General features: G+C 36.0%; 1 protein-coding gene across 1 annotated transcript in view; it reads left to right on the top strand.

Annotated features, from left to right (window-relative positions):
- The window catches only part of LOC134531195 (alpha-tocopherol transfer protein-like), a 213,039-nt gene extending 203,314 nt beyond the window's left edge, over window positions 1-9,725 (top strand). The window contains exons 6-7 of the mRNA XM_063366839.1: window positions 733-835; window positions 7,949-9,725. Coding sequence (XP_063222909.1) covers window positions 733-835; window positions 7,949-8,103 — 258 coding nt within the window. The 3' untranslated portion in view covers window positions 8,104-9,725. The remainder of the gene's footprint in view (window positions 1-732; window positions 836-7,948) is intronic.
- The last annotated feature ends 2,335 nt before the right edge of the window (window positions 9,726-12,060 follow it).

The raw sequence follows: 12,060 nt of genomic DNA, 5'->3' as shown, positions 1-12,060 counted from the left end.
CTTTACTTAATCACAGCGTGTTGGGAAACTTTGACCTATCACAGCGCCCATTGCTGATTTATACATGTACTAATATGGACACATTTGGTCAAATGAGCAAGAAATTCATTAGTATGCTTATTAAATAATTCGCTATTTTACTCAAATTAATTAGAGTTGTACAATGTAACAATATCTTTCTTGCATTATTACAAACTATTTGTTGGCAACTGGTTTTCAAAGGAATATTTTGTGAAAGTACAGTAATTTATTTCTGCGTGTGAGACAGTATTTTGTAAATATCTGCTAAGAAAATTGGAAACTAAACATAATAAGCAAGAGAGCTGTCGTAATAAATTTAGTGATAAATCCATAAAACAATAGCAGGTTTAATGGCAAGGAAATTGTATTCGATACTTTTTTGTTGAAGCGTCTCCAATCAGTCCCGAGTCCTCCATATTAACACTGAACCAATACCAGAAGCAGATCGAAGGTCCAAGGAACGATTTTCGGGAAACGACCTAGCGCTAGAACAGAAAGTGGGTAGTTGAACCAGATTGAACTATTTACCACCAAACCCTGCATATTTCGCTCAGAGAAGCTGAATATCGCCTCAAATAGATAAGCCCAGTCAGAAGTTGCAACTAGGCCACTGGAATAATTAATCAGCCATAAGGATAACGACTCAGATTACATGATGATGACGTAGGCGTTTTGTAGCATGATCAGTAAAATGTTTTATGTGGTTGGCAGCTGCACTTCCATGCTGCAGTGGACAACCTGGGCGAGCACTTGCCCCTGGACATCCTGCCGGAGGAGTATGGCGGCAAGGCTGGCTCCTCAGCGAGCATTTACAGTGAGTGTACCACCTGCACACGAGCCAGGGCGATGCCGCATGGGCATTACAAGCATGCCTGTTGGATGGCCATATTACTAGACTTGCGATTCGATACCAAGTATTTAAAGTAAAGAGAAAATAAAATCCAGTTCTTTAGAGCATGCTAAGAAAGTTAAATTAAATAATTTTTTATCAGTATAACTCATCCATTAAAGAGTACTTCGCCACATAATAATTTACAAAATATAACTATAAAGTACAAAATAAAATCATACATTTTTCTCATGTAATTTCAGTGGTAGTTCATGTAAAAAATGCTCAGCATGCAATATCGATATTTATTTGTGTTATTAGTAATGATTTTTAAAGTGAAACGTCTTTGGGCGGGATGGAAGTAAAATTCCAAGGCCGAATTTTAATGCAACGTTTTCGTGAAACATTGTTGTGAAACGATTTCTGACGGTAAAAAGTTACGGACGGTGCAGAGAACTCGTTCCCTTGAGTGGACTCCACGTGGCGGCGTGCGGCTCAGGTTGAACCCCGCCATGCTGCAGGGATAGGCGGGTAGCGACGGTAGGGACCCGCCTGCGCCTGACGCCATCCGACTTGCTGGCATTTAGTCAGGGAGTATTTGGGCAGAGTGCAACACAATGGGATTTTAAATTATTGTTATGCACCGCACCACGGGCCATATTCGCAAGAAAATGGTGTTCTTTTAAGTACGTATTATTTTAATTACTTGTAAAGGTCAGTAGTGTTAAACGGTGTTGTATGATTATTTCTTAAGCTATGTAAATAAATATTTTTTTGCTGGTAGACTGCCAATGGATGGTATGTCAAAGCACTTATCTCGCTCGTTATTAGAAACTGCCGTCTAGTGTTGCATCTCTTGTGGTACAGCACTGGGCAAGAATGTTATTAATTAAAATTAACAAAACTTGAAAAATCCCCTTAAAATCAAATGCCTGTACCAACAAGGGGATGTTCTCGGAAACAACGTGTTGGAAGGTCCTAAACAAAGTTTATGAATGCAAGTAATCAGACAGGAGTGTTGAACTTTATCATGTTAACTTTATTCACCAAATCAAATATAACTCGCTTTGCTGTATTTTGAATGTACACACACACACACAATTAGTTGGCTGTTCACGTACAGCTGATACACCAATCACGTCAGTTCCCCTCTCTTCACCCCCTCTAGTGGCTATTAGCGAAACTACTTTGCTAGGTTATAAAAAAGTCTTTAAGTAGGTCTCAAAAAATCCTTATAATTTTTTTTCGTAGACTTAAATTACTTAACATATTTTAACCATTAATATTATAAACCATATTAAAATAAAATTAAAATACAAATATAAAAATATTTTTTTATCATTTCCAACTTCATTTAACTTGCCAACCTCACAAATCAAAAAATTGAAAATTAATACCATTAAAATTTTACTAAATTGAGTATCAACAAAAATTCGTGTCAAATTGATAAAAGAATAACATAATTTGAAATAACTTTCTTCTAAGAGTCTTTTAAGAGACAGTTTTGGGGGAAGGGGACTCGTAACCTCAATAGTATCCTCAACAGTTTACGACACAACGCGCCAGTGTTTCAGCGCCTTAAACGCAGATTGGAAGTGTGACCCGCTAAGCAGAGACAACTTTAACAAACGCCTAATATTACTGCAAACTCGCAACCCACGCTGATATTGCAGGTTGCATATATTGTGGTTAGCAATCGGCTGATTCGAGAACAGGCCTCAGCACACGCCGTGTGATAGGCAACGTAAAATACAAGTGGGAGTGGCAGGTTGCGTCTCCTCGCGCGTAAAGTAGGGGGGGGGGGGGTCAAGCGCTTGTACTTGGCTGGGTAACGAGATACATTTAACACGGATAGCACTTGTTTATACCTAATTCCATAAGCATGTTTCATTTATGTACTTAAAATACCGTAAATGTTCGCTTTTTCACATGCGATTTCCATCTTCAGTTATTGTAAATGATTCTAAAGTTATTTCAAATGTAAACCTGCTTACGTTTTACACGCTTCCCTCTTTATTGTACTTTGGTGGCGGGCGTGTCTCGGCATAAATGATATTATGTTTCAAGTGGGAACAATGTTAAAAGTAACATAATAATATAATATCGAGGATGAAATCTGCACTTGTTGTTGTTGAATGGTTAAGTATCAGCACAGATAAGACGAGGACAAACTTAAACCCTAAGAGATATAAGTCTATGCAGTGTGTCTCTTATATGAAGTTGAATTGGACTGGTTAGCAATTGGATAGCAATACAAATTGTAACTGTATACAGGCTAATATGCTTCAAAAAATTTTAGTAGCTTGAAAAGAACTCGCTAGGAATAATTGAAAAATGCCATAATGTAGTGAATATTGGTAACAAACATAAAACCAACTCTAATAAAGATCGCAGGACTTTAAGGTCATGGTCTGAAGTAGCTTGGCTTCTGGGTTGTGGCCGCTTCCAAGGCGAATACATCATCAACTTTCGGTGGACGTTGCAGTCGCCATCTTCAGGGTAGAGTTACCTTAAAAGTTATTACAAGTTATTCTGCCTTTAATAGTCTCCTCTCTTAGCCAACATTTTAATGGCCGAATTTGAGGAGAAAGCAATAAGTACCAGCCAGCTTAAACCCAAGTGCTGGCGCTGGTATATAGATGGCACCTTTGTGATTTGGAGTCATTGTAAAGATAAGCTCCAAGACTTTGTGAAACACCTGAACAGCATCCACCCTAATATATATTTCCTCATGTATGTGGAAGTGAAATGAAAATTGCCTTTTCTGGATGTCTTTGTCACAAGAGGAGAGGATAACCACATCGGCCACAGTGTTTACAGAAACCAACCCACACAGACAGGTATCTAGAGACGAGTTCACACCAGCCTCCACCTTAGAAGAGAATAGTTATCTCAACTTTGGTTAACCAGAGCTAGAGCCATTTGCGAATAAGACAATATTGAGAAAGAAAATAAATATCTAACAAGTGCTCTTCAAGCAAATAGCTATTCAAAATCATAAATTAGGAAAGCCATGAAGCCACCTCAACAGCAAAAGAAAGAGCATCTTACTAATTAATATTTAATTCCTTACCTCAAAAGAATTTCAGACCAAGAGGCAAGAATTATTAGGAAGCATGAAATTCATACAATTCTCAAACCTATAAACAAGATTGAGGTGTCTCTGACATCTGTGAAAGACAAAACTCCAGCCAAAAACCTAGCTGATGTGTACATGATTCCGTGTTATTGTGGCATGGTATATATTGTACAAACTGGCAGATGAATAATCTCAAGGGTTAAGGCTGTATGACCGAAAATATTTTATTCGTGATTTTAGTGTTTAAATAATGTTTACATATAAATGAATTTCTATAAGTGAAGAATTGTCTCTAAAACTGGTAGTTTGTGATCTACACGAGCTCAAAGATAAGTTTTGTAGCATTTCTTGCAATACGGGTCTCAAAAAATACTTGATGAAATTTGCTAAGTTTTTATATAGTGCAAGTCATATACGTGAACTATTTAATGACATAATTTAAAAATATTGAAAATTGACCATTAGTATTTGTGCACGGTCATAAAATCAGCTAATTTCACGTTAATATAAAAACTGCAAAAATTCACTTGAAGTAAAAATCAATATAAACTTTAAATACATATAACCATATACTTTTATAAAAAAAAAGTGTAATAATCTTAATAGTAATACAGATCCAAAATCAAGAGGTGAATGCATGTTTTCTTGGTGCCTGGAATTCCGAAATATATCAAATGCAACCCGCTACTCACTTGGCGCCGTGAAGTCTGGCTGAGCATTAGCTTACCAACACCCCCCTCCCCCCCCCTCCCCCCGAGCGAGCAGGTAAACAGCCTGGCTGCCAGCCGCAGGGTTGCCAGACCTCAGCTACCCTCCACCCTGGGCTGGCTTCGCCTACCTGACTGTCGCGTTCGCGTGGTGTACAAATGCCAATACGTGGGTCGCTAGTTTTATACAAACAAGTGCTGGTTTTAGATTCAGGCTTTGTCAGTCTTCGGAAATATATCGTACCGTTTTACATTCACTGATTTTTCTTGCAACAATGGCTTCCCAGAAATTAAGGAATGGTAAACGATATTCAAAAACTAAAAGAAACATTTTATAAGCAAGAAAACCATACCAAGCTGCTCAGCGATTGTTGTGTGAAAATGCAGGTGGTTTGGAAGAAATCCAGCCAGATTCATTAATTTGTTCGGCAGAATCTGGCCATCAAGTCCGGGAAGAATTTCAGAAAGTGTATTTTATTTACATTATGCGTGAAATAAATTTTTGCTTGCGTATTAGTACAATTTTACAACAGCTTAATGAAAATGCATATATATGTAGGTATATTTTAATGTGTATATTTGTTTAAAAACATGTTCTCATGCATATATTGTGTGTGTAATGTAAGCGTGAGTACGTATGTGTATGTTTGTTTGTCCAGTCGTTTGGTCTGTGGTTAGAACATCCCAGCTTGCTTGCTACCTGAGTTGAAAATGTTTTCGATTGAGATTTGGTGTTATATCCTTTCATTCACGTGTCACCTAAGGCATTCGCAGGATCACTTTATCAAGAAATGAGTCAATTTTGAGGAATTTTGAGGAATTTTTGATTTCAAGATGGCCGCCGTGACGTCAGAGCAATCGGATATTGTCCCGGCACCCGGCACCAGCGCCTGGCGCCTGTGCCAGGACATACATTCCTATACTACTAGAGAGTAACACCATTTTCTTCTTATATAAGTTTTAACACTCTTCCACAAGTGTTGCGGTTCACACTGAAAACCAGTCTGGCAGGTCTAGCAGCAAAGAGTAAGTTAGGTAGCTGATGTCTTCGAACAACACGGGACTTGGGAGATTATCTTACCCGGGAATGCCCAAACCTAACATAAAGAGAGGTCCCACGCGCGAGAGAGACGGAGATACGAGCGCTCCTTGTTACCTGAACAGTACCACTAGCGCAGACATGCGGAATTCTCCAACAGTCCAGCGAACCCCGCGCTGTTAAAGAACATATCAGCGACTATAAACATTAAAACTATGATCAGCAGTAGCAGAACACTCCTTGGAAACCAGACAAAGCATTGATTTCGACCAATTCCACACTATAGCCAACACCCGACAATATAATAAAAGATACATTCGAGAATCAGTAGGAATATTAACACACCCAGCAAATATAAATAGAGAAGATGGTTACAAATTAAGCAGAAAATGGGATCCTCTCTTCAGTAAACCTCAAAACCTAGCTCTGCTTCTAACAAAAGACAGGTCGCCTCTGGTTGGCCAAACATCCTAGCCAAACAGAAGAGAAGAGGCCACTTATTTGCCAGCATCCCCAGCTAATCACAAAAGTCCAGCTCCGATTGGCCAAACCAACCGGCCAATTAGACGAAAAGAAGGATGTAATTGGCCCACAGCTGCAGTTAATCAGGAAACACTACTCTCAGGTGAGAGTATTAAAGGCAGGAGAACTTGTAATAACCTCAGTAGGTAGCTCTACCCTGATGATGGCGACTGTAATGTCAACCGAAACGTCGGTGATATATTCGCCTTTTACGCGGCTGCAACCCAGAAGCCAAGCTACTTCATAATACCAACACATCTGCAAAAAAAATACCGCTAAACTTGATTATAACCAAAATTTGTTTTGTAACGCAGAATGTAAATGGGGGTGGGGGAATTTCTCATGGCAAAGATTGTACACACCAATTCTCTTACTTCTTACATCCATGCTTTAACCATAGTTATTTGGACAGTTTTATATTATTTTGTACTTGTAGAAAAGGAATAACTCAAAATGAGTTAAAATGGCTTATTAGTGTAATTAATGCGGATAGGTAATGATGTAACCAAATAAACTCTTCACAGCTTACTGTGTAACCGTGCCTTTCACTCTCCTGACGACAGAATTTACGTTTAAAAGGAAATTCGTCCCTTACACTGGGATGTGGTATTTAATTGCAAATATTTGTTTGAGAGACCAAAACATTTCTCTCACGTATCCCGTATAGAAAAAATTTAATAACGCGCTGCTTGGAAGTATGTATGCGGAAAACACATTTCCCGCTTGCTTTGGACATTCATTTTCTTTCAAATTCATTACATATTTTAACTAAGATTAAATAAATTTTATCAGCAATGTAACATACACTGCCAAGTTATTTAAAAAGTAATCGTTAATTGTGCTACTACAGTTGTAACTAGGTATAGTTTTTAAAATTTTTAACCGACTTCAAAAAAGGAAGAGATTCTCAATTCGACTGTATTTTTTTTTTTTTTTTATTATTTTCAATGGCTTGTTAAAACCAAAGCTGGAATTTTCAATAGGGTCGGAAATATTTCATATGTAATAATTTCTTTCTTTCGATTAAGACTGTGTTTTTGATTTGCCCATTCACTTCTACTCTGTAGATGACAATAGTAGAGCACTGAGGTATATTTCTGCCTAGTAAGCATAAAACAACATAGACTTATCCGAAATAGTATACTTTTATTGTCATTTACATTCAGCCTAAATAATTTATCTTCTATTTTTCTATTATTAGCATTTTTTCGTAGTTTCGCTTAGTTAAATTTCTTTTACATGTTTTTTCCGTCCAGTTTTGGAACTTTTGTCCTTTGTTCAAATATTAACTTTATTTACACCTACTACGGTGTGCAGACTTTAAGCAAAACTACAGATTTTAAAACTGCTTAAGATATTCGAATAGGATCTGTTTAAAAAATCATTTTTAAAAGCGCTGAGAGTGGATGAGTAGTTGTATTTCTGTATTTCATTTCCTAAATGTATTTTTAAAATATGAAAAAGACTAATCCGTAATTTCAAAATAATTTCAAGGAATGAAACACTCGGTGGAGATTTTTGAAAGCACTTAAGGGACTTGCATTACACCTTTGTCTTTATTGATCCGCCATATAATGTTATAGTTACCGCTCAAATCTCGTAGTTCTCCTATGCATGACAAGTCTACAGTCTTGCGCTCACAGGCGATAACGCGCTGGAAACACCAGCAAGCGTAGAACCTTATCATGCCACATCATCAACACAAACACACCCCGGACCAGGGGTTACCAGTTGTTCTGCTGCTGTTCCAGACGAGCTGAAGAACATGCTGTTCACGCACTACGTGGACTGGCTGGGCGAGGAGGAGGGGCTGAGGACGGACGAGTCAAAGAGGGTGGGCCAGTCCGCCGTCAAGGACACTCTCTTCGGCGCTGAAGGCTCCTTCAGGAAGCTGCAGATAGACTAGCTGCTCGAGAGCCTGTGCTGGACATACACGTCTACACTTCAGTTGGGCTGTCGGATATACCGTGAAGTGGACTATCGACCAGCAAAGTTTACGACATATTTCTCGCCACTTCGCTTAGTCAAGAGTTGTTCCTGAAATGTTAACCTATCAGGAAGGGAAGCTAGAGCGACTGAATGCATTTTCAACCCAGCTTAGTATATCTTGGGGCACCGCTATGTACCTGTTGAGGTTTTTTGGACAATTTTTTTACAATTTACGTTATTAAATAATGATAATTTAAATAAAATTCAACAAGAAATTTTATTCCAATGAAATTTCTGTGAAAAGGATTTGATGTTTGCTACCAAAATGTCCTTGATAAAGATGTATGTAGTTGTTTCTTGATGAAAAAAAGCGATTGACCAAGGTTTTAAAAATATTTTCAAAGCTATGTGGATAAATATGTTTTCGTAAACAAATTCCAATTCTTGAAGCATTACCATATTTTATATTTATGTATTCGAAATAACTTTACTTTTGGTTGATAAAATAAAACCTCAAGGAATGCAATTTAGCTGGTAGTGTCATACTATATTTTCAAATTTAAAGGAGCAAAACGTTTATGAACCCATAAATAAAACATTAAATGGTAGACACTTTATGTAATTTCACTCATAATCCCATCTAGTAAAAAAAACTTGCGTTATTCATTTAATTTTTAAAGTATCACTTTTCTGTGTAAATATATTTTTTAGATTAAAATTTTATAACTTTGCTGAAACACATTTTTCTTTACTTCAGTATTCCTGAAAGTACTTGATATTTACGTTGATTTTCAAGAGAATTGTATGACATCAGTAAAATATTAATAGAAAAGTTATTTCTTAATTTGATACGAAGAGCCATGGGACTTAAGTCAATTATTATTTTATATTAACCTCGGGAAATCGGTACCATTAGAAAAAAGTCTTCTTTAGAACCATTGTTTAATGCCACCTTCAGAGTAGCGGTTTTCTTAACAAAGTCATCATTTACTGCATAGTGTGAAACGAAGTACAATATTAATGTTGCAGCAATTTCATAACAAGAATAGACGTAAATTTACTTTAGCATATATCTGAACGTCTGTAGGTAAAAAAAAAATTATCCTGGCTATATTATTACTGCACTGAAAAGGAGTGTCAACGTGTTTCGTCAAATAAGTGAAAAATGACGTGGTAAATATGCAGTACATATATTTTAAGTTTTCTATAACACAAATACTTCTGTATATTTATACAATTTTTTCTTTGCATCTGAAATGAGGTTTATGCAGCTGTAATTAAGTAAATTATGTTAAATCCCAGGAAGAATCTTCAATAAAAACTGTTTCAATGGCTAATTGTTCTGTGTACTTATGTTTTCTAATATATGTAAGATCCCAGGAAGAATATTGAATCAAAACACTGTTTCAATGGCTAATTGTTGGGTGTAGTTATGTTTTCTAATAAAGTATTCGTTTTCAAACAAGGAAAACTTAAATTATTTTGAAAGTACATAGACATAAGTTGTTTCAATTATGGCAAACCGGATTATGATCCTTTAAAAAATGCAGGTATGCAATAAAAAGGAATTGTAGTTCTAGTAGGATGGACTGAGTCATTCTACCAGCTTTGATAATACTCGTATACAATTCTGAAAGAATTGTGATATAAAGTAATTCAAACTCTTATTTGTCCCATAAAAATTTTAAGAGAGAAAGCAAACAAATCTTTCCTTAACACGTTAGAATTTAAGTGACATAATAAAGTTAAAATATTTAAATTATCTTAGCACATAATAATATATTATCCATATATTTAAAAGTGAATATTTGTTTGTTAATTGTCTGTCCCTCATTCGTTCTATGGAACTACTAACTGTGTATAGTTTATATTCATAGAAATAATGATATTAAATATATCATATTAAGCCTCTAAGAGGAGCAATCAGTTTCTTTAAGTAATAATATAAATATTAAAAATAATAAAAGTGGTGTTTCTGATATGTAATTTGACTCTCTTACAAAACTCTACTAGTGATTTCAATATCTATGAATGAATAGAATTTAAGAGTCATAGTGTTTAAACAGTGTTGCAGCGAAAGTTACTTGAAATTAAAGAAAAATTGTTTAAAATTATTTTACTAGTATCTGAACTCGTGTTTCAATGGTGACAATGTACTTATTTACATTAACATTTAAACTTACATTGCACAAGACAACTATTCTCACCTTACACGTATTACAGTATATCATACGTTAGTGATATCATTGGTTTTATTTATTAAATTATATCTCTGGTATTTGAGTCTTTAATTTAATTCAAGTAAACTCAACATCAATAAAGTAAATACTTTTTGGTTAGATTAACAAATTTGACGATAAATTACAACTTGTTATTCAAATATCAATATTTTGTTGTTATTAAAAAAAAAACAATATTTATGCCAACTAGTGCCTCAGTCTTTACTTCAGTGCAAAAGGGATCCTCTGGTCTTGGAACTGATTATTATTGTCATGACTCAATGGGCTCATTAACATTGTCCTTTACTGAATATCAGTTAAATAAGAAAATATCTCAATGAAACAAACTGTGGTGACTTTCTACGACATAGCACTTAAGACATCATCATTTACTTATGCAAAATTTCCTTTTGATTAGCTTGTTAGTGAAATAAGGTACTTAGTGTCGTAATTTTTACTCAATTATTAAAACAGACTCCTTGTTGGGCAACTTCGAGTAATTTGGGGTTGGAAGAAAAACCTCAGTGATCCATGTCTCGATTTGTAACTGATCGAGAAGACATTACGTATCGGTGGTCTCCTTCAGTCTTACTGGTATGGCAATCACCGCGGTCTTTCCCTAGTCACGGCTCTGGTTCTCTCCTTTTCGTAACAGACGTTGATCGACCCGCGTTGTCTTTGTGGATGCGGCACTCCAGCGTCCGGGGTTCGCGTTGTCTCCTCTAGAAAACCGACATCCTTCCTTCAGCATTTGGGTGATGTGGGCGCTGAACTCGGGTCTCCTAATCCGCAATGTCTCTTTAAGTAGCGGGCATCCTTCCTTCCGCGTCGTGGGACTGATATTCTTCGTTTTTACTTCGTCGGATTTGAATATACTCTCAAATATAGGGCCAATTACTGTTGCCTGTATCACGTCGATCTTGAAGTATAATTCGTCGAGGACGGTCACTACCTCTTCTCAAACATCGTAGTGCCGACAAAAATTAAATCATATAAAATATATTAAATCTCTATTGAAACTCCTTTACCTTAATCTTGAAGTTTTACGATGATCTTTCCATTTAACTTTCTCTATCTTCTGGAGCTTAGCTATTATGAGTCTAGCTCGGACGAAAGTCGAACAAAAAACAGACTTTCCAAATTTAAAACAGTTCAACATTCTGTGTCATTCCACATCTAGCTGCCAATGAATTGCAATCTATTAAGTGTTATATCGTAGAGACAATACAGAATTGTAGTAACGTAATTTTTCATTGGTCATTACCAAACAAGGCATTAATAATATTTTACTCCGAGAAAGTAATAAAATTAAAGTATAATACAAATTGAAATACTCATAGAGAAAAAGTTTGCAATTAACTTGCATAATAAAGCAAAGATATATTTATCATAGAGAGTGAAAATAAATCATGTGAAACCAATATTATACTTCTATGGGTGCTTTCCAAAGTACCTCTACAGTTCCTAAATCATTCATCCGATTGCGATGAAACTTGGCACACTTAACCTTTGAAAGACGAAGAAGGTTTCTCTCTAGGTGAGATAACGTACAATACACGGCGCGCGGGTTCTATCAGGTAATTACCAGTAAATATTTAATGGTCCGAATAACAATGGTGGTACGCGAATCATATCCATGGAGGTATAAATCTATTTTGCATCAGTCTGTTCTGAAGTAAAATTCAAATAGTTATAGCAATTGGATAGCAAAATAA

The sequence above is a fragment of the Bacillus rossius genome, chromosome 3 (genome assembly GCF_032445375.1).
Source record: "Bacillus rossius redtenbacheri isolate Brsri chromosome 3, Brsri_v3, whole genome shotgun sequence".
NCBI lineage: Eukaryota > Metazoa > Arthropoda > Insecta > Phasmatodea > Bacillidae > Bacillus > Bacillus rossius.
Note: the sequence above shows the minus strand (reverse complement) of the source record. Positions and strands in the feature narration are given on the sequence as shown.